Source organism: Pagrus pagrus (genome assembly GCF_965226575.1).
Source record: "Pagrus pagrus genome assembly, chromosome: 17".
Lineage (NCBI taxonomy): Eukaryota > Metazoa > Chordata > Actinopteri > Spariformes > Sparidae > Pagrus > Pagrus pagrus.
Genome location: NC_140201.1, coordinates 22243747 through 22268042, shown reverse-complemented (window position 1 = coordinate 22268042; position 24296 = coordinate 22243747). Strand labels below are relative to the sequence as shown.

At 39.9% G+C, this 24296-nt stretch overlaps 1 protein-coding gene across 1 annotated transcript in view; it reads left to right on the top strand.

The window, feature by feature from the left end:
- Window positions 1-24296, top strand: part of st3gal1 (ST3 beta-galactoside alpha-2,3-sialyltransferase 1) — a 70392-nt gene that overhangs the window by 23498 nt on the left and 22598 nt on the right. The window contains exons 2-3 of the mRNA XM_084380401.1: window positions 17972-18656; window positions 22031-22224. Coding sequence (XP_084236527.1) covers window positions 18366-18656; window positions 22031-22224 — 485 coding nt within the window. The 5' untranslated portion in view covers window positions 17972-18365. The remainder of the gene's footprint in view (window positions 1-17971; window positions 18657-22030; window positions 22225-24296) is intronic.

The following is a 24296-nucleotide window of genomic DNA, read 5'->3' as shown; positions in this document are numbered from 1 at the left end:
CCATTCCAGGGGCCACCCCAAGGCGCCGTCCTGTTATCTCTCATTCGTCCTCTTATCTCCCATTTGAGCTCGACGTCTTCCCACCTTTAAAACTCACTCGGATGAGACCTCAGTTACAGGGTTTAACATTGATGAGAACAGGGATGACTTTAGGAAAGGTCTGTGTACATTCATATTAGTCATCCAGGTAGCAGGATGTCAAACACAGTTTGAAACAATCCTGTGGACTGGTAATTAAACGGCTGAATGGTTTGTAAAGTCTGCTGTCAGGTGGGATTCCTCTGCGTTTGTCTCTGCGGACGCACCACGCCTTCTGATAAATGAGGACATGTTTGAGGAAGGAGTCACTTTACAGAGATCAAGTGACCTCTTCCTCCAATAAATGAGTTGTCAGTTTTAGATAATCTCCTCAACAGTGAAGTTACAGCTGCATTGTTAGCAGCAGACAGCTGATGTCACAGCTCCAACTTAATGTACATGTATAGGGAATTTGTTTATCTTACTGAGGATTCGCTGTACTGAACTGTCAAATTGTATTTGTCCTTATTTGCTAAAATACTGTGTAACCCAGGTTATTTTCTGAAGTTTACAGAGTTACGAATGTTCCTTAAATGCCTCACTTGGAAATTACGTCATTAAGTGGCTACACAGGGAGTTTTTTCATATAAAAAACACAACCCCCACATGGCTGTGCAGAGCATGCTGCTGGGACAGGTGAATGGTGTTGGATAAATTAGACCTAGATTACTGCTGAAACTGCCAATACTCAACTTTTTTGCTTTGACTCATCATTCTGGAGAAAACACTGATGGCAGTGACGGGCTCAGGATGTCTGAGGGGCAGGGGTTTTCAAACATGGGGGCACACGGTGTCCAGTGAGGAGGGGGCAATTGGAAAAGATGTCTGTTTCCGTTTTAAATATAATTTTGACGTACTTAACTTGAGCGTTTCCATCTTGTACTATTATAAACTCACACTCCACCACATTTAAGAGGAAAATGTTGTTAGTTGTTTTTTTTTTCTTTTTATGTTATTATTTCTGTCATGCCAAATCTGTCTGATCCCACATGAGATTACAAGACACCATCACATTACAAAACAAACATTGTCTTCCAGTTATTCATATAGCAGCAAAGGGAAACAAAGTAGTTCCCCATAAAAAAGGCAGAACTGAACAAAATGAAAACTTATTTCATCAGACTGACATACTGTTTTGTTTCAGCCATGCATGGTAAACAACCAGATCTCAGCTGGGTGCATAAGGACCTTTGCTTTTTAGGCAAATTACAAACAATATCATCCTCATTGTATACAGTTTTGGTTTGAAATATGTATCACCAACCTAGTGCTCTTTCTACTGATTGAACACAGATTCTCTAGACTGAGGAATGCTGACCTTTTCATTATTAGAGATGGTTGTATTTCTTAATGATAAGGTATCGAGTTTGTATAATAATATATTACATATTGTCCTTTTAACTCTACAAAATGTATTGACACTTAATGCTATTACTAGTTACTTTTTACATTTAAAAGATGTGATATGATAATGTGTAACATAACACTTTGAAAGGAGCCCTCCTGCAGAATGAGTACTTTTTACTTTTGATACTTTGAGTACAGTTTTGCTGATAAAACTTCTGTACATTAACTTGGGGAACATTTTGAATGCTTTTACTTGTCGAAGAGTATTTTAGGCTACGGTAATTAACTTTTAATTAGGTATAAGATCTGATTAGTTCTTCCACCATTGTGAAATAGTGAGTGAGAGAGACACAGAGAGACTGTGAGAATGTCTCATTTGTTCAACAATGAAAATACTTTAATTAAAGCAATAAAGAAAAATCAAATCAGGCAAATTAAAGAATTAGACAGATGCATTTTAGTTGTACCGTCAGCACAATACAAGACAAAAAGGCAGCAGTGGGCAGAACTATGACAATTATTTTTAGTGGTTTTTGAATCCCTTTCTCTTTTCTAATTTTTGGGTGTCTCTGTCATAATTTTGCATGTCTCTGTGATCGTTTCTGGTCTTTTGATGAGCTCTGTCACTTTACCGCAAGAGACGTGCACATTTCATGTCTTCAATCACCATTCCGAGTTCATCAGCAGCTTCTTCTGTGTGACGCTGCTCTCCAGCAATGAGCAACAACGCGTACCAGGCCGTTTTTAGCTGCACTTATGTAAATCAGATGAACCGCGGCTGGGATCATTTACATCTTTAATCTATATGCTCTGAATGTGGTCTGAGTGTAAAAGCTTGGAGACAAAGGAGGCTGCTGCAGCTCAAACCTGTTCAAACCCACAGTGGACCCAATGTTTGGCCCTGTGTTATCCTTCCTTTGATACATCGTGCACTATACTCTGCCATTTCTTTTCACTAACCCATAAAATCCCTCCTACACACACACACACACACATATGCAATATTTAATACATATCTATATATATTGTCCAAGACCCTTGGGTTTTAATGAAGCCTATAGTTTTGTTTAGAAGAATAGTTACAGTTATCCTAAGATAATCAATATTTCTGTGAATTATATTTTAAAAATATATCCAATGGTTGAAGGTTTGGTCCCAAAATGGACAGTAACAGCCCTCAGTAATCCTGCTCATTATCGACCGTGACCTTTTGCTTGTGCAGCTGCAATTATTACACACATTTCAGTAGGTGTTGCTCTAACAATGAATGTGCGAAAAGTATTTGGTGGGGTTCAGAGAGGACACTCCAGGCAGAATCACTCTTCATTGTGTCCCTTTGAGGACATTTTTGATGCGTCAGTGGTTTGGGTTTGGGTAAATACTACCTGGAGAGGCTTTATACATTTCATATGTGTAAGCACAAAATGGTTTTAAGCTATAGTGACGGGGTGTGTAGGAGTGTTGGAGAAACATCTTGTACTTTGCATTTTGCACCAGTAAAGGTTATTCTAGTACATCCTGCATCATGCAGTGATGTTTGTTTGAGTGCCTTTTATCAGCGATAGTGGAGAATATTGTTGATTTTTGATCACTGAAAATAATATTGGCATGCACCTTCAGGTGCCTGTAGCAGTAGTCGATAAATCCTTATCATTTGTTGTTCAAGTTATTACTTGGCTGGTGACTTTAGGAAGTGAAGTACAGTAAGAAACATTTAATTCTCCATACATACCATATACTGCCTATAGTGGGTTGTTAAGTTTATTGATCAATATCAGTTTGCATTGACTAATTCAGCACTGATTTATGGGTTTTTTGTGGGGCTGAACCGATATGGAAATTCTTTTTTACATTTTTTTTATTCTCACTTTTGTGTGAAGGAAACTAAGAAATCCTGTTCAAAGAAGAAAAACATTTTTGAAAGCCATTCAGCCTTCATTATGCTATCTGTGATCACCCTCATTTATAAAATAACCTTTAATATAACCTTTTTTTCCCATGAAAAATATTCTTTTTTTGAAACATAACTGCTTCAAAAACACTTTTAGCCTGCCACACAACTGCCTCCTGAACGAGGAGAGTTTTTCAGTGCTCAGCCCAACAAGGACAATCTTTTTGTTAAACATGAATAAATGTAATTACCTGAAAATGTAACAGTGGTGAGAAAAGCAATCAAATGTAAAAGAAACCTAAAAGTTGCAGTGATGCCCTCCTCCTAGGCCAGTCAAGGAGGCAAAGATCGGCCAATGCCAACGTTAGGCAGATAAATCAGTGCATCCCTAGTTTTAAATGTGCTCCGTGAGGACACCAGTACCGCAGAGTCTAAATAAATACCATTTCACTGTCAGTGGAAGCAGAGATGTTTGCATTGCCCCCTTTGACAGATATTTAGATATGGAATTTATTCAGTCCCAAATCACTAGTCTGACATTAGGCTTGACACGGGCTTTGAGAACAAAATAACAGTATGCATGTGAAAGTACTGCAGAGTTATCAAACTGAGCAGATTTTACTTTCCGCTTTATAATTATAAGATGACAAACTCCCAAACTTACTCGTGATGTGCGTGGGCGTCTCCAAGCACACCTGCTATTTTGGTTCATGTAGGTGCAGCAGAGCAAACGAAAAGGTCTAGACGAAGTGGAATATAACTTGGAAGGTGTGGTGGTTAATAAACACTCTCAGTCAGCGACACATGAAACAGCTGAGGCACATGCTGTGACGCACGACCACAACGGCTCAGGAAATAAAGAAACGGCCTGTCGAGCAGCACGATGTGAACACACAGCACCGTAATGTGAAGACAGACAAAGAATTTCAAAAATAGTTTGGTGAATCAGTTTATGTGATTGTGCTGTTTTGCCTCTATTTCATAATGTCTGTGTCTGACTTTAACATTTTAAATGATCCCATCATATCTCATAATAACTATCTCATAAATAATAATTCATTTCAAGAATAAAATAAACTGTTTCCTTTCTTTTGAAACGTTTGAAAGGAGGCTGTGACGCACAGAACAAGCTCACCTAGTCTGACGTCTCCATCTGATGTGTGTTGAGGTGTGTGTTGTTCTGTCGAAGCAGCACAGTGTCATCTGCACATTGTTTAATTCAGGTAAACACGGTGGACAGAGTGTGGACAGAGTGTGGACAGAGTGTAATGGTGCCTCGCTCTGGTGCGACACCTCTCGATTCAGAGGCTGCAGACTTATCAACATATGTGTCCTGCAGGGACTGCATTTAATGAAGTGAAGAAGAAGCTTTTCATACGACATTAAAGCAGCTGTGAACAACAGATGCTGAAGGAGTAGTCATATACTCTGTTCCTGTTTTGATTACATTAAAATTAATCTGCTGGCTGAAAAGTGTTTGATTGAGATAGTTCATTTACATTAAAAATGTTATTTTTTTGCATTTTCAAGTATCTTCTTTGCTATTGTTGACAAAATCATCAGGTTGGCAACAGAGTGATGGGCCAGAAACAGGCCATTATCAGTTAATTATTAAATAAGAATTATTATCAAGTTAATAAATTTAATACAGTTTTACAGTTAAAGGATGAGTTCACCCAACATTGGAAATTCTGCCATTATCTACACACCCCCATTGTGATGGAAAGTCTTGTGAAGTTTCGTAGTCCAGAAAACATTTCTGGAGCTTCACGGAAAAACGGCATTGCAGTGTTCTCCTAAACAGCTGAAGTAGATGGGGACTTGTTTTAAAATGTAAAAAAACAACTGAAAAAAACATAAAAATGGCTTTATACAGCTTGTCCGGCGTAATCCAAGTCTCCGGAAGCACCAAGATCCCAAATTGATTTGAGAAGACCCTCGATGTGGAGTCAAGCTCATGCACCCACTTCACGCGTTTAGCTTAGCATCTACAGTGAAGATTTCATCATATAAAGGGTGCAAATAACATCTCTTCAAATCAATTTGAGATCTCGAGGCTTCTAGAGACTTCTATTACGCCGGACGAGTTGAATGGAGCCATTTTGTGCAGGTTTTTTTCTCCCCAGTCCCCATCTACTTCAGTTGTTTAGGAGAATGCTGCAGCGCGGTTTTGCTGTGAAGATGCAGAAATGTTTTGTGGTCTATGAAACCTCACCAGACTTTCCATCGGCATTTGGGTGAGTAGATATGACTGAATTAACATTTTTTTTGCTGAACTTACATCCCTACATCCCCCATCCCTACAGTGTATACAGTAATAGTAGATTAACTGCAAATACACAATACTACACTTACAACATAGCAATGTAACACTCTTAAAGGATGCACACTGAGTTGTCATTGACAGAACATGTGGAGTTAATGGAGATGAATTAAAGTGAAACAGCTGCGGCATGGATCAGACGCTGGTGGACTGTTTTTCTAGATTTTAAATTAGATATTTTTTCGCAGGTAATAACTTTTATTTTAATGGTATCTGATGAATATTTTATTAACATTCTGCACATCTCTTTATCTCCTGGGCATATTTCTTGGCAAAAAGTGTTTGAAAAAAGTGAAATCTTGTAAGAGCGAGAGAATGTAAGAGCGGTATTTCACTGCAATAATAGCAGCCTGTTTACTTGTGCTTCAGCCCAGAGTCGTCTATTGAAGAGGGATAAGATGTAATAATGTTGCTGAGATTGGAACTGGTGGGTAAAAAATGCCATATTGGATGTCAACGCACTGTTTTCTGGACCATGACTAACTGATTTTATTACCGTCTGACACGGACCGATTCCACCACTTACTGACCACAGCACCGCCGCTGTGCTGGGAATAAAACAAACTAGCTGGTGGAGGATTTCTGACATAGCCAGAAGGCGTAGAGTCCATCCCACATAGCCGGTCCTGACTACCTGGGGGGTTCACATTATTAACATCCTGCAGGGGTCCGATAACACTGTGGCAATAGATTAGACAGGGCAGAGCTGGCTGTTCTTCCAGGGGAGGTTCAGGTTATTTAATGCAGCCTGTCTTAATCCCACACACTGTAAAAGTCTGCCAAAAAAGTCCATCTGTTCCCTGCACATAGGCTTTCTGAATGAATAAAGTTCTGAAAGTTTTTTAAAAAGTTGTTGAGGTCCCTTGATGTCGTTAATTTTGAATGGGAGCATAAAGGCGAGCATAAAAGAGCTTTTGATCATTTTCTGCTTTTCTTTGGAGATTAATGCCACAGTGAAGTAACAATCATTTGAACGTGATTTCTCCGGACATATATACTGTAGCCCATATTTATGAGTCCATTAACCATTGTATGGGTTTCTTATCCATTTCTCTTGAGGACAAGTACAATTTGTAACAACGCTGACAGAAAATATCTCCTCCCACACTATCCCTCCCTGCTCTGTCACTGGCACAGTTTTCATCACAGAGACGAGGAAGCTAGTTAACAGCAGAGACCCGACCAAAAGTCCTCGTTCAGCATGCAAAGTACTGCCACTGTTTTTGCATTTGCATTTTTGGCTCGAGACATCGTTTGTTACAAATCCATAGGTGGCAGGGAGTCAGTGGCAGCTCGCAGCATGTGAAGTCCGCCGAAGAGTGTTGGCGGGTTCGTGAAAACTGAAAAAAATCATCTTGAATCGAGAATCCGGCTTTTGCTTGAGACCGGCGACCGTTAAGGGCCATTTAAGTGAGAAGCCTAACTGTCTGTCTTTGTGCTACAAGTTGTCATTTCAAACTGCTCACGTCCCTGTTGTCATTATTATGAACTCAACGCTTCCCTCCTCGGTTTCATATCAAAAGCTGTTCAGCTGGCAGAATACAGTCACTTCACTGTAAGGCTTTTGTCGTGAAACATGCACAAGAAGTGTTGTAGTTAATCATTAATACATTCATAACATAGTCCATATGTGTTTAAAAGTAAATGCAGATTTATTCCCCACCTTTGATACAGAGCCAATCTGGATTTGCTCAAGCATGTTGAGGCTTTGTTTTAACACCAACTTTTATTTGATACGGATATGTTTAAGCTTTACAGTTCTGTATGTTGCAACTTTATTTTTCTTTAGGTTCAATGTGACAACTCAGTGCTCATGGTCTGATTAGGTTTAGACACAAAAAACACTTGTTTTGGCTAAAAAGACACCACAAACGTCTAACATTAACGTTAACTTTAAAGTCTCCTTAAAAATATCCAGAGGTGTCGCACGTATGTTGAAATGCAGCAGTAAATTAATGATTTAACACTTACAGATGTTGAAGTCTTGAACAGTGGTCACTGGCTTGCCAGCCTTCTCATATGTAACTGCACCTCCATCCCCTCCACCCCACCTCCTAATACGGAAGCCAGGTCATAAACATACATTTTGAACCTGACATGTCACGTATTGTAGAAACACCAATAGAGGACATATGACTCACACGAATATGACATTAGCCGCCAACCGATCAAACTTTGATACAGGAGTGTAGGTGAGACATGTCAGAACTCATCAGTCAGTAACAGGAAAAACAAATCAATGAGCAAAATAGTGGCTGAAATCTGCACAGAGCTGCAGAGTATGGTGTTGATTCTCAGCAGTACTAAAAGTACAGGGACTTATTTAATTCAGTATCAGTAAACAAGACTATGGGCATGCTAGCAGCTGGGACAGGCTGTACTTCGGCACAAAAGTACTTTAAGCTAAATGCTGTCATCAGCATACAAACATGCTCCCAATTACTATGCTGTCTTTATCATGTTCACCATCTTATGCTAGCTTGCTAACATCTGCTAATTAAGATGAAAGTTAAGGAATCCCAACACAAATATCTGTTGTCGTGATGTCAGAATTTCAATCTTCAATACAGTTCTAGTCAGGGAAAAAATGATACCTGATACAACAGATTTTTGTTTAAAAAAAGTCATAGTCACACAAAATAGGATTTTTTTTAAATAAACAACATTTCAGTCTGGTTCGAGGTAATGGACAGACTGACTGACAGACAGACATTAGCATGCTGCAAAAGTGTTGATTGACTGTGTGTTCAGTAGTGTTAGCAACCCTTTCACATTACTTGATTCAGTATTAATAAAAAAAAAGATGGATCTTCAAAGAGCTTTAACCAATACAGCTTTGATGTGTTACTCACTTATGGCACCATCTCTTGCTGTGGTGCTGCTAACAGGGTGGGAGAGAAGATTGGGATCATTGGGGGGCAGCGAGTCTTTGTTCCATAACAGAACACAAGCTAGAAAGAGAGCTGTGAATGCCAGAAATGTCAGCACGCACACCCATATTCACCAAGACATTGGTATTGACCGACAACCATATCAATTCCCTGTAGGTATACTGCGTTATGGTCACTGCGCTGATTGAATCTACAACTGAATCTACAAGGTGGAGGCTTTCAAGTGGTTATACTTGAACAACAATACATGCTGTTCAATCTATGAAGGGTTTTTTGGCTTTGGGTGTGTTTAGGTAACAAAAACTCTTTTTTAGACTTTAGACTTTCGATTATTGAAGGTACATATTAATGAGTGTTGGTAGAAGATGTGATGCAAATTACAGTCTCTAACACTTTGAACCGTCCAGCCAGACATCCACATGATTAATTTTCATGGCGCTATAAGGACATCACACAACTTCCTGCTGTGCCATGATTCTGAACATAAACATTGGTTCTTTTAAAGCTCGAACAAACAACCAATGCTGTGTATCTCTAGAGAGGACAGCACGCTTTTCATGTTCTTCTTGACAGAAGTGGATTTTTTCCAAATGCAGAAGTGGATCTGGAACAAGATCAGAGGCAGACTGAAGTCCTCAGTGGATCTGACTGACACTGATAGAGAAATCATCTAATACGGGAAAAAAACAAATGCCCTGTTAATGAACTATAGTGACAGATCTGTTATCCAGCATGTTTTCTCAATAAAGATAGTGAGAAATTGGACAAAGAGAGCTTCCCTGTGCCGGGCACTTGGAAACGGTCCTGCTTGAGACATGTTTCTCAGTCGTGTGCCAAATCCCTGCGATCCTCGGAGGAATCCTTCCACACTGTAAGCTATCTTTTTAGCATGTGTGGTAAGCCTTCAGTAAACATGCTGTTTCGCCCTCTGATCTCCTTTTGTAGCTCATATTTTTCACATCTACATAAAGTGGAAAATATATCCCTCTGGTGTAAAACTGCAGTAAAAAAGCTTTTATGATCAAATAGAGTGAACATAAAGAATCATCAGTATCATGGCAGACATATTTATGTTGACAAAAATGCAAATGGTCGGGTTTATTTCACTTGAGGCTGCCCACACCTTCCACGTTGCCGATGATTAATGGGACAGACATCGCCTTTTGGATGAAGAACTTCCTTGACAAAACACATTAATACTGAGGCCTGTTTTACATTCTCTTCCTGGCTGCATCTAGCTATCAGTGGAAGTGCAGGGAAAACATTTGTCTGCATGCAAAATGGCCTCATCAAAAAACTAGAGATAAAAACATTGGAAACTGAGAGAAAGCAGAAAAAAAAAATCACCATCATCATGGGAACACGTATTCTGTGTTGACAAATGTGCAAATGGACTACCCATTTCATTCCATCACATGCGTCCCCGGTCTTCCGCTTTGTTAATGATTAATGGGACAGACGTCTCATTTTGGACAGAGACTGTGCCTCACAACACACATCAATAATCAGAGCTGCTTTACATTCAGTCCACCTTGCTATCAGTTGAAGTGCAGGAAAAAACATTTGACTGCATGCAAAATGGTTGGAGATATTCCATTTGAGAGTAAACATCAAAACCAATTTTCAAGGGAGGCTGGAGCCGAAGCTACCTTTACCTACGTTTGGTTTTATTACATCAGGGGCTTTTTTTTATCTGAAAATCTGAACTGGAGCAATTGGTTTGTGCAAACTGTGCCTCTCCAGCTCATGTTATAAGCATTACATTTTTCTAGGTTTCATTATATTCAAGGATTGTTTTCCTTCCTTTTTATGCCTTTCTCTTTAATATACAGCACAGGAGAGGGCTAAAGAATTAGAGGGGCAGTTTGTAAGGTATGGCCTGAGTTTTAGTTTAAAACCTTCAAAAAATGAACTTACATTATCAACAGAGTGCGAAGAAACAACAGTCCTGACGTTATGTCAAAAATGTGTTGAAGAGACATCCACCAAAGTTGGCATGCTAACCAGCTTCAAATGTTTTTACACAAACACACTCTTTATAAATAAAATAAAACTCCCCAAAAGAGTCTTTTCTTCCACAATCACCTCTGGTCAAAATAAATCCGCAATTCACAGAATAAGATGTGAAAATATTCTGGCTCAACACGCCCGTTTTTCAGCTGCTGTTATAAAACTCGACTTTCCCTCGGCCCTCTGCCACTGCAGGCCTCTCCTGTCCCTGCCTGCCGTGTCTTCTCGTCCCCTGAGTCACTGTCCTGGTCAGAGCCACTGTAAATCACCTCTGTACTGTATCCTTCGTCCTCAAAATGACTTCCGTCAATCTCAGAGGCTGTTATCAGTCCCAGTCTAGTGTCAATGTTTCAATATATGACTGACTGCTCTGTAGCTGCTTAAGGCTAACGTTGATGCTTAACAGCTCTGAACCTTGAATGTTAAGACTCAGAGCTATCAATGTCATAAGCTTAAAACAGAAACATTATTTGCTTTAGTTTAACTGTAAGATTCAGAAAATACATTTACACTCTCTAGCTGTCAAGCTATGCTAGCTAGTCTAAAATTAACGTGGTCATATAGATATAGTCCTATACAAAAAGACAGACACTACTGAAAAACTGATACAGAATGAGTTTTCGTCTACAAAACCATCTTTGGCCATGTGCAAATAGACAGAAGCATGCAGGGTGTACAGTAACCAGGCAACAGCCAGTTACCAACTCATAGAATTAACGTTAATTAACTATAGTTTAGTGCATGTGCTTTCAGCAGTTGTCATTATAGCTGAAAATCAACAGTTGCTGCCTAAAACGTCCACCCGCTTCAGCTTGTGAATCAGGTTGAGGTACGATTTAAAAATCTGCTGTTGTGATTTGAAAACTCTACTTTTTCACATTGTGACTCTGATATAAAAATGATTTACCATTCAGCCCGAGCACAGAGCATCATTTCTTTGACATTTGGTATTTGTAAATGCATTTTTAAATTGCATCTACAATTTAAGTTCCCAGATACATAGTACATGGATTCCACCTTGACAGCATTAACTACATTATGGATCAGCATATATTAAAGCTTGGATATACAAAACTCTAAATCTTGCTGACCCACCAGTGGGTCGGTCTTTACTTTCTTATGCTGTGCATGTAAACATTGTTTGAAACTGACAGAATTTCATTTTAAATTCCAGTGGAGAAGCCAATGATACCAAACATGTCAGACTGAATTTGAGGTTCTTGAATATTTTAACTTGATGGAATGGTGCAGCTGTAAAAAACATTGAGTCTTGGGATGAATATATCTGAATGAATACATCTCAACATCATATATGCAAAGGTGGAACAAGGTGTCTCAGAACATATATATGATAGTGTCAGACATGATAATGAGATGATTTTTCCAAAATTAAAGCCGCTTAAGGGAAAAACAGGCAAACATGTGTTTTAGGGGGTTTGAGATGGTAAGTCGGAGCTGGTGGAATTGCTCAGAATAATAGAGTGAAGGTTCATTTCAGACTGCAGTGCACTGTGCTTTCATTCAGTGACACCAGCCTGAAGTGAATAAGGCAGCCTCACGGGGAGTTAACACACCAGGGAAACTTTATTGCTCCTGGCAACTACAGGTTCATGGATGGGTGTGAAGGACGTGACGGATAAGAGTCTGCAGTAATCAGTGGAAATGCAGTCAGAGAATGTCAGGGTGGGTGGATAATACAATAATAAAATTAGATATAATAAGCTGCTGTGCCAGGGCACTGAGCAAAGGTCTATTGGAGTTATGTTCATAACAGTAAACCTAACAGCAACAAGGACATAAAAGAAGCAGGGAAGACAGAAATGGAAAAGATCAGTGATGAACTCCTGCTGCTAAGTACAAGTGTAGCCATGTTACAGCCTATGAGATGTTTTCTCAAAACCATTAGTAACACCAGCACATACTGTAGTCCTCGGCCTGTTTGGGAGCCAATATGAATACTGAATTTGTTTACACTTTGCAAAACTGGCACCAATAGAGTGCTGTAGGGATGAGGTAGTTTTGTTGGCTAGTCCGGAAGTTAGCATCTCCCTGGTTCCCTCGTCAGAAACCCTCTGGGATTTTTGAATTGGATTTTGGATCAATGATGAACAAAATGTGGCTTTAGTCATGTTCCTGTTGTCAAAAAATCATGACCAAAACCAACAATGGATTAGTCAGATTCTCAATGTCAGCCCAAGCCCATAAACCCCTGCTGAAGACCTACATCTTTAAGATTGCTAATAATGATACAATATTGTATTAATTATATAATTAAAAAGGCTCAGTAATATCCTAAAACAGCTGGGCATTGTAGTTTTTATCAAACATTACAAGACATGAGAAAATAGAGCACTTTTTGGGGACTATTTTCAGACGCCGATTAATACACATTCAGTCTTTTACCTACCTATGATTGTTTGGTGTGATTGAGTAAAAATAAACAGTCACCCAGTGAAACCTGCCTAACCTCTGCTTGTTAGCACCTTATTTGTGATTTTGGCATTTAGCTCAAATTACCACCGTGTGTAATTATAGCTGCTAGCTGCTGACTCATTGAATCGTTTGTCAAAAAACAGGCTTTTGATACAGGGATAATATGTGTTTGTGAAATCAGTTTATTGGTTTTGGTCTTCTCATGAGATTTGTTGACATTAAGACAAATGTTTTAAAGAAATCACTAGCCCTACCCTTCAACAAATAATAAGCAACTCCAATGGTCTCCAGCCTGAATTAAAACAAGAGTAAATGGTGTTTTTGATGAGGACGTGCAGTTTGTTTCCCCCGATGACCTGCGTGAGGATGCTGGTCACATACACAAATCAGGACGTGTAAACATCAATGGCTAGAAAAGGACACGATGGCAGTTTGAAAATATATAAATAACACTTTGTTGTGCAAAAATGAAACCTCTCACCTTCAAAATGTCAGCCGCATTTTAAATTTGACCACTCCACATCTCTGTCCTCTGGATTTTGAAAAGGCTTCATGAAAGCAGGGGTCACACGCTGTTTCAGCTCTCAGTTGAGGAGTAATAAAAAACACTGAGATGAGGTGTTTTTTTTTTCATAGCAAACATGTTTTTAGATTTTAGCAAGATTATTTCAATCTTGTGAGAAGACCTTGCCCACACCTTTCAATCCCTCTCTGCCTGTAGAATCCTCTTTATGTGCTCGAGCAAGAAACATAACTGAGCCTCCTTTTTTTTCTTTTTTTTTATCAAAATAAAGCACTGACTGAAAGTCAATATCTGAGCAAATGAAATACTCCTCACCAAAGCCAGAGACTACAGCGCGAACACTCATAGATGTGATGCCATCAAATGTAAAAATCTGGTGCTTTTTCATTTTTTCCCCCTCTGAGTGATATTATTAGTTATGGAGCGGAAATTTCACAAAAAAATCCCTCTGGAGCTCTTCTGTGATGCCTTTAACATCTCTTCTTATTCATCCCGTCGGGTGGAGTTTCAGATATTGAATGCTGATGATAGCAGAGATTCAAGGTTTTTTTATTATTCCGGGCTTTGCCATAATATTGTTCATATTAGAGAATATGTCTGTCTGTAAAACTGCTGGATTTTTACTATTCAGACATACATACCTGCAGATGCCCATCATGCAAGTGTTCCTCATGCAGCCTTCTTCTTCGGGCCACGTGCGGACTTATGTTAACCCTCTGCAAAAAGTCACGAGGTCATCATATATTTGAATGAAGCCACTTTGTTGATGTGGGCAATGATTACACAGAAACACCCCATTAAAAGAAGGCAGGGTCAACTTTAGTTAATAGTTATTTCACTGTTAACAATGAAATGTGTTATTAAGCAATTGTTTATTGTAAAGAGACAGTAATTATTCATTATAATACGTTGTAAATGGTTCATTCTGTGTAGTTCATCTATAAACAGCATTTGGATGGTCATTATAAAGCTGAAACTGATGTTAATAAACTTTACTATTGCTTAAAAAGTGGTTTATAAAGCATTTCATTGTTTGTTGTCAAATAAATGTTAACTAAAGTTTATTTAGTAATGATGGTTATTTGAAAGTGTTACCAATGAATCAAATTAAATAGCAGCCACATACCATAGAAAACAAAAATCAACAACAAACACGTGAATAGCAAAGATGTTGCCTGTGAGGAAAGCATGTGCTGTTGTTGTTGAGTTAGCATGACAGCGTCAGTGCAGTTATTTTCATTTTCGTTTTCACAGCAGTTTTACATTGGGCTAACAAACACAATTTCCAGTGTGCTGGAGGAAAAAGAAAGGGAAAAACACCGCTATTAAAGTAAAAGCTGTATTTGAGAACGGCCCAGAAATGTGTGTGGGTCCAGGTGGATGGTGTCTCAGGTTTTGTGCAAGCAACCTTGGCAGTAGACATCAAGGAACAATACAGCCCAGACTCTGTTTTCAATCAATGCTCGGTTCAAATAAACTTTCAAGAATGTTTTTATGCCGTTGTTGGAGCAAGGACTTTTCACTGGATGTGATGATATAACTTTTGTGTGATAAACAAAAAGCCAAAAGGTTGAACACAATGGAATCTGTTATTCAAATAAATGTACTAATGTTTCAAAGACGTAAGCCGACAGAGTTCACGGTCAGACTGAATCTGAATCTGCGCTCTGATTACTAGCATGTATTAATCACTTTTTTTATAGGCCACATGAAAAATGAGACCTTCCTCGTCTCTCTCAGTTGCCTATTCAAGCCTGTGAATGATTTGTTTAATGCTGCTGGACTGGATTTCTTTGTGAAGGACTCCAGTCAGATTTTCTGTGACGGTCCCAAGGATGTGCCTTTATGCACGTTGTCGAGTGCCTCGTCTCAGTGCCTCTCTCCACGGAGCTAACAGAAAGAGACAGTAGCTAAAGTTAGTTTAGAGTCAGCTAACATAAAGTAACTTCCAGCACGACGCAGAGGTTCAGCTGATGAGCAAGGTCTTCTTCAGACATGACTGGCATGTTAAATTGCCGTCCCATTTATGTGACGTGCATGTCCGTGTCAAGAGTCAAGGTTGTTTCTTGGAGTTAACTCCTGCTGAGAGGCTCTGTTCATCTGCAGCAAACATTCTCTCTGAGCTCAGCAGAAATGCCTCTCTCAAGTATATAAAGCATAGGAGTCCTCAACGCTGCAGAATTCTGATTTCTCAAATTGCTCAGAAGCAGCGGAGGTAAGCCGGGGAGAAAAACAATTTCCACACGACACAAACTCAAAACACTTTACTGTAACTACACCCTGCAAAGTTGATGACTTCTCAAAACTGAAGATTAGAGCGAAAATCACAGCTTACACGCTGCTGCTTTCCACCCCCTCTCTCTTCTTTCCTCTCTCTTTTCTTCCCTCCCGCCCCTCTGAAGTGTGAACAGACGCTTTGCTGTCTCAGCTTAGCGAACTTTGATCAGCGCAGGGTCGCCAGCCTTCAGTCGGACAAGGTCAGGGGAACGAGATGATGGCCGACGCGTTGTCAAAAAGTGGGGCGTCGCCACCTGTTTGAGAATGCACTCTGCATGCTCTCACATCTACTTGGACCCTTGATGCCAAGGGGCTTCAAACTGAGTGGAGTCAACAGCCTGCTTTATAGTTCATTGAAGTGTCCATTATAAGTGTCCCCAGGTATCCTTGTCAAACGTGCTGCCTTAGACAATAACCAACCTTGGGCTGTATGCAAATTCGCAGTCTGCTGTGAGTTACGGAGCTCCAAACAGCAGCGGGATCACTTATAAGCCGTCCTGTGCACCGGCCTGTGTCAGTGCTGCTGATAAACGGCTGTACAGTTTGTTTTTCTGCTCTGATAGTGAGAACGAAATCAACAGGCGAGCTGCATCGCCAGCGTAGTCTTTCCCAGCCAGTCTTAAACCCAATCCTCTTTGCTTCCCTCCAGGGTGGAATTTGAATGACCTGATCAATTTCTAATCAGGAAAGACCCGAAGCCTTTTTCTCTCGTCGTAATGGAGTTCCCCACAAATCTTCTATATGGAGGGCTCACTCAGGAATTGTTCAGAGCAAAGGGCAGGTAGCATGTTTTCTTGGCTCCATTTTTTCAGATGTATCTCTCGCCCTGGGTAGGGATGATAGCGGTTAATCTCCAGCGTGGATCTGCTGTTCGCTAAATATAGAAGTATTTGTGGAATCCTAAACACAGCTGCACATCAGAATGAAACCCGGGCCCTGTTTAAAGCAGAGGTGGCCTTTTCATGTTGAAAATGAAACCCCAGGAGGTCTGCCTGCTTTGTCAGTCATGAAAAGCCTGGGTCTGAAAAAAACATTCCCCTTCTCTATTTTAGTCTGGGAATTTTGTCACTGGCAGCTTTCTGACAAACTGTGTGTAGCATACGCTATAGTAGCTTGAACACCGTTTGTACCCGTGGGTCCCAAGTCTTTTTTTGTCAGATGTATTCCCACAGCCCTATCTCAAGGACAGAGCACCCGTCACGTTACAAATGTTTTGTGTGTGAGTGTGGATGGTTTTTTAAACCACTAATTATATAAAAGTGCATATTGTCAGAATATTTTTTTGGACTTATTTATACTAGAATCTGGATGTTTCATTGAGCTAATTCAACTATTTACAGTATCCATTACTTTAACTATGTCACTTGTTAATTCTACTCACCCTTGACTGCCAGTCTCTTCGCAACTTGGTTGGGTTTAGGAAAAGATTTGGTTTGGGTCGAAAATAACTATGTTACCTATGTGTCTTAACTGAAGGACGCACGTTACATACATAAATTAAAATTATGTTGTGTACATGAAGTAATAGTAAGTAAGTATTACTGTATACAGTATATACTATATACACATACAGTATATACTTGTATATACACACCCAGAATGAGTAAGACAGAGCAAAATGACTGCAAACTGTTTTCCTAATACACACTTTATGAATCTCTTCAACATTTGTGACTATGACACTGGATCAATGACTCATTTTGGTATGATCCCAGGTGGTCAGTGCTTAGTGCATTTGGACTTTTCATTTTATCTCAGTTAACAAAAGCTGGGTCCAGTTATTGACATATTCCTTACAGTGGGACGGGAGGGTGATTAAGGTTGTCGCCTGTTTGTTCCAGGAGAACTGTAATCATTTTCGCAATCAATCGAGGCACTTTTTGTCGTTGATGGTCTTTTTAAGAGCTGGGAGACTGCAACACATCCTGTGTAATTTGGCAGAGCAAACAGAGCCATAAACAAAACACTTTAAATGCAACATTTTTCACAGGCACAGAAAAAAGTAGTGTAATGCTTCAGAGACTCAAACAGTTTAATCTTGGAACTATTAGTGCTGTGAAATTAAAAGAATACAGAATACTGCATATTTTACACTCCCTAGTGTTTTTAAAGTCAAACAGCGTTAGAGGAGCTTTGTTTTTACCCTGTTTTTTCCCCCAGAATGTGTCACAAAAATGTCCTTTTTATCTGCCCCCCAGGTGGATCATTAAAGAACGGATGACACATCAGTCACTGACCTCACAGAGTCAACATCTGAGTAGTCAGTAAAACTGACTGAACCTGATTAACCAGGAGCCATCGGGCTGACGGACTCACAGTGGATTTAACGTCCTCTGGTTTGGATGAATCCGCAAAGAAACCACGTTGATGGATTATATCGAGGACAATCATAAACCCAATCCTGCACTGTCTGAAAAATAAGAACAACAGCATATGCTCATTGCACAGCAGTGATATATTTGAGCCTCTTGCACCATGTGGTCAACAAGGTTGCTTTTTTCTCACACCTTTGGGACTCTAGATTTATCATGATGCTATTTTTGTCCGTTGCACTCCCAAAGTTCCCAGCCAACTGATCGTGACTGTGGCGACATGTCTCTACCCAAGCGAAGGAAAATCAGGACTTTTGCTCTGCTGTTTTGTGTCATCACATTTACAACGTTCCTGTTCAGTTACACTTTCCGGGACCCCTCGCTCTACTTCTTCAAGTACGCCTTTCGCCTGTCGGACAACTTCTTCTCCAAAGGGATGTGCGCCTGTCGACAGTGCATGACGGAGCTGGAGGACGACCCCTGGTTTGCTGAGCGCTTCAATCAGTCCATCCACCCTCTGATGACCAGGGAGAACAGTGTCCTCTCTGAGGAAACCTTTAAATGGTGGCAGGTAAGATTCATGGGATGGCTTTAGGGGATTTGTGAATGTATGTTACAGAGGATTGGAAGGAGAAAAAACATCCACCACCAGCCTCTGAAAGCAGATGAGGTGCTGACAAGAAAGATCATGAATAAAGAACACAGATCACACACTGCTGCTGTAATGCTCCCAAGAAGTGTTTGTTTTTGCCACATTGATTGTTTCAAATCCAAGGGATCTTCACCAGGATCAAGTTGTGAAGCAAACTCCCACGCACAATTTGTTCACATTTAACAAGTGAGATGGTGGATGTGGAAATTGCTGCTCATTCTCACCATCTATAGATGAAGAGAGATATTAACCATCATAACATGAGTGTATGGGCGATGCCATAAAGCATGCACTCTCCAAAAATCACTCTTTGCCAATGCAGTATGCTGCAAACATTATGCAAACATGACACTTCAGTTCATGAATGTGCTTTGACTACAGCTACTCCCAACTGTACTATCATTTCAAATCACTGTTTTCATAAAGTGGTCTACTTTGGTTTGCTTTTCTTCTCCACTCCACTCTTCCACCTCACCAACTTTTCCTGTAATGCCTAAAGTAAATGCATGAACATGTTGCAATCCCTTCTGGGTTTCATATGACTTGACTTTGACAGCGTGTTAAGCTTTATATATTTGATAAGTTACACCACGGCCATGTCTTGTTTTGATTTGACTTGGAATATATGTTTGCGTTCCTGCGGGGAGTTAGATGAGAAGCTCAGTACCCCTCCGTGGTATCGATCTGCTCATCGGTCTCAGCAGGAAAGCAAATCTTAACCAAAATGTTGATTTATCCCTTTCATCATTCTTTAAATGGTATACTCGACTATACAAGGCTGATGGTGTTATTGATGTATTGAGCTGTTTTTAGCTAAGCCTCACTCTTGCTATCCCTAGAGTTTATGTAAAACAAACACCAGCACGTAGTTATATGGTCCGGTTATATCTCTTTGAAGTGTATGTTTGCAGTGTAGCTCCCCACCAATTTTACAAATCGTGATCAGTTTAGCACTACTCAGTTGTCTGAGGCTCTGGAGGAGCTTAGTTAAATCTCCGAAAATAACCCAGATGATGTCATCACTCAAAATTTGATACAGGGAGCCTGGGTGTGGAGTTAAAAGAGGTGGGCTTCTACTTGTCAGGAAGGGTCTAACAAGATGGTGTTGTGTTGCATTACGGGATGTGTAGGATCCAGTGTATTTGGAGCTCAATCGATCCAAGGGACTAAAAGTTACGACACTTCTGAGGATATCTTCTTCCTTGAATTTTGACCACTTGTTTTTTAAATCTATCTTCCAATTTATGGAGACTCGTAAGCCTTTAAAGGAGCTATATGTAAGATTTTTCGTTTAAAACGTTCATGAATAGACTAACATTGTCAACAGAAAGTGAAGAAAAAAACATTATAGTTAGTTATATTGAAGACATCTTTGTATTATGTTACGGAAGTTAGCATGCTAACCAGCTAGCCTGGTCTTGTAGTACCACCGTGGACCACAAGGGGCGATAGTGAGCGCTGTAGCGTCTCAGTCCAACATGCGAGGATGAAGAAGAGACGCTGCCCTGAGTGTGTTTTCTCAACAGACCACATTCAACGGCAAAGAAAAGAAGATACAGAAATAGCAAAGCAAGAGTTAACAGTGCTGGAGACGTGAAGTTTGATGCTGAACTCGCAGCATTTCTTCTGGACTAGTCTGCAGTTAGCTGATAATGCTAACATTAGCTATTCAGTCAAAGCTTATGAACACAGCTACTTGTATGTTGCAGACAGTGTTAATACGTTTGTTAAGTACTACAGTATGAGAGGGAATGTGCATTTCTTTGTTTCTTACGTTAAGGATGGACACCACCCCTGTATGGTGATATGCCGCCCGCTGTTTAGAGTATGTATTAGACAAGTGGGCAGTTCTTACATGTAGTGACTTTAAAGCTTGCACAATATATAGTTATGATATATATGGTCACACTGGTCTTGCTTAATGAAAACTTTACTTTCCAATTACACCTAATATGTTAATGCATTTTCAACCTTTCCTTCGCAAGTTATTGAAAAAATATAAATGTATATGTGACTGATATCAAGTGCCAGACTAATTTGGTCTAGTTTTTACTCCTACGCTACTACCTGACACTGCAGTCAGTGCAGGAATTGTTATCTCTGCCCCTTCCATGATGGATTTTGTCACCTGTATGATTGCTCAGTGTCACTGTTAAATGGCTGCCCGAGGGGGAAACCTTTGGATACAGAGTGACTGACACAAAAGCCTGTTTTTTTACTGTTAGTGCAGCTAACACCTTTCCTCATATCAAACTCCATTTGAGCTCCACTGGAACTACCTTAATAGATGTTATGTCACCTGCATTCGGGCAGCAATCCACAGGGATAACAAAAAGAGTTCATGTCAGATATATAATAAATTGCATGCTAGCTTTAATTGAATTATATCCAACCAATATATACTGTACTTTCTGTGTTCACCATTATGAGAGTACAGCCCTCTAAATTAGAAAAGCCTTTTCACAAAATGTATGTCACATAATTATCCTACCTTTGTCTGGAAGGCATCCAGTGCCTTTGGTTTTCCCGCATTCACCTCACACCATGTCCAATTAGGGGCAAGAATAGAAAAATTACTGCAAGGTTGCCTCCTGTCACTACTCGTTCCAGGAAATGCTTCTCACAGGGAGCTTGATGAGGAAAGTGTCACATATCAACAGTAGCCCGGCCAGATGGTTCGGGCTGCGCTGCTGCAAGGCAAGGGCACGACCTTTCAGGTGTACCCGGGCTCTTTGTTCCATGCCAGGGCGTACGTGTTACACAACGAAATGCAGCTTCTGTTAAGGAGAGTTTCTAATTAGAAAGAAATGTGCATGTGCAATCTGGGTTTTTTATACAGTCTGCTGATAAAAAGCTATGTTTCAATGAATAATAGCTTATATTCAGTGCCAAATAAAGCTAAAACATGTTAAATGGTTTCCTTAGGATTGTATTGTTAAGGTGGAAAAGCCTCCACAATAATATCTGGACCATGAGTCACTAAAAATCAGCATTAAAAGTCATGAGATATTGTTGCAGAACATTGTGTCTCCAGCAGCCACAGTACAATATGTAACAGCATACAGTGCACACACATTCCTGCATTTATTTGCTGTCTCTTCGAGTTCAAAGCCACCAGAAGAAGGCCAGGCCAAAAGAGCCCCCGTAGACGCAGCTAAGCCGCCCCTGAGGTTATTTCAGAAATGTGCTCGGTGTCTCGAGCTCCGCTGCCCTTGTTCAATCACTTCTACTTAAAGTGGCCCCGGAGCCGCCACTCTCTCTCTCTCTGAGGCCTGTCTCTGCTGTGTCACCAGTGGTTGCAGTCAGAGAGGCAGCCGGCCAATTTCAGCGGAGTGGTGGAGGAGCTGTTCCAAGTCATCCCTGATGAGGTGCTCTACATGGACGCCAGCCCCGAGCGCTGCAGGACCTGCGCCGTGGTGGGGAACTCTGGCAACCTGAAGGGGTCCCAGTACGGCGGCCTCATCGACTCCAGTGATTTCATCATAAGGTCAGTTAGCACTTCAATCTGTGGTGTTATTTTGAGAATAACAGTCACACAATTTTGACATTTGCTTTGACATTTATTCACTTATTTTTGTGACAATAGTCTCCTACTGTATGTGCTGTTGTTTTAGTTTAAGGCATTATTTCAGTTTCCCAACTTGGGTCTTATTTTTGTAGCTGTGGCTAAATTTCTGTTAGTTATGATGACAATTTTCTGCAAGAGTACATACTGAAATCTTGTAAATACAGTGTCAACGCTAGACAGGACATGAGGATGATGATCAGACAGGCTGTAAACAAGCCAGCAATTTAACTTTATTAATCTGTGAACCTGAAATGTTACTATTAGTTCCTTATTCAGGGCTGTAGCATCCAGTCATGTCATTTGCTTTTTTCTGTGCATTTGGAGTTGTTTAAGACTACTTGTGCTATTGTTCAAATAATAATTAATAGCTCATCATTTGACTTTTTTCAGGTTAAAAAGAAATGTTAAAGTACTTGTCCACTGAAAATCATATTAAATTATTCCAGTCAGTGTGGAGAAGGCTTTGATCTAGCATTTAGTCATTTTATGACTTTACAAAAAGATTTAAAAAACAAACAAACAAAGAAATTAGTTACATACAACAAGTAAAGGTCAAAGTCCAAACTCAGAAAGTCAACACTAATGCATGATTACAACACAGTTAGGGTTTTCATTTTAACACTCGCCTTCCAAATAAATTTAGTTAACCAGAGGGTTTTAAATCTGATGTTGCCTCATTCCCACAACCCATTCATCATTCTTTGTCAGCACAGATATTTTAAAAATAGCAATGATGATCAAATCTACAAAAGTAAGACTAACTGAGTGATTAACCACACATGCATGCAATGCTTATTTTTATTATCCAGTGATTTGCTTCTTCTTTTTTTTTAAATTTTGGATTAATCATAAGGTCAGTTGGATGTCAGATATACTGCGCAACCTGAAATATTCAAAGTTCTTCTTCTATTCGATCAACAGTCCAAAACCCAGTGATATACTGTGAAAACCAGCAAATGTTTACATTTTAGAAGGTGACTTTTTAACTTTGTTTGGCTTTACTTGTTTAAACCAGTGGTTCCATAATGGTGTGCCACATTGCATTGGAGAGTCCAGATGGGATTTTGTAACAAGCATAGCTTAATTTTGTCAAAATACAACAAGTAATGAATGTGCTTTTAATTAACTATATCAATCCTTTGTGCACATACATCTCCTGATACAGAGGCAAAGTATCTTCTTTTAAAAACCCTGCAGGGAGCCAAAAATAAACATGTACAGAGTCATTAGATAGCACAATATAGAGGTTATTTTGAACTGATATGGATACAGGTGTGCCTTGAGGTTTTTGGCTGGCCCTTTTGGTGTGCCTTGGGCATAAAAGGTTAGAAAACCACTGATTTAGCCAATTAGCACACAGGAGTTATCCTCAGCATATGCTTACCAAGTGATTGATTTGAGGTTTTTGCCTTTATTTCAATCTGGACAGTAGTGAGGTAGCAAGAAATGAATGGACATGCAACAATGTCCCTTTGATGCTATACTGAGCTTTAATTGACTGGACTAACAAAAACTGGTTTTCATAGGATTAGGGTGAGTGTGCTTTTATTTTTTCCATTTCTTGTAGCACTGATCGGTTTTAAAACGAATCAGCTGCGACATATCCATCATATGATATAACGATGTTTTGTTGTGTTTTGTTTTATCAGTTAACCCAGCGGAGAGAAAACAGTGGAAAAAGCTTTCATTTTGTTTCACTGTGTCCCCGTCTCCCTCCCGTTATTTCTGCCGTGTCCCAGCCTGCACTCGGCTCAGAGGTGTGGTAGCAGATTTCAATTCACCCATCACAGATCCTTGTTCAGCATTCAATAAACATTCTGAAAAATTATCTTAACAAAGCAGCAGATAAAAACAATAGCGTTTGAGTATTCAAATGTTATTCCCCTTGTCCTAGGGCGGCAGGAAACAAGAGAGGAGTTTGTCGCTCTTTGCGATCTGTCATACCAATTGCAGCTCTGCAGAAAATGAAATGAAAAAGATGGAAAACAACG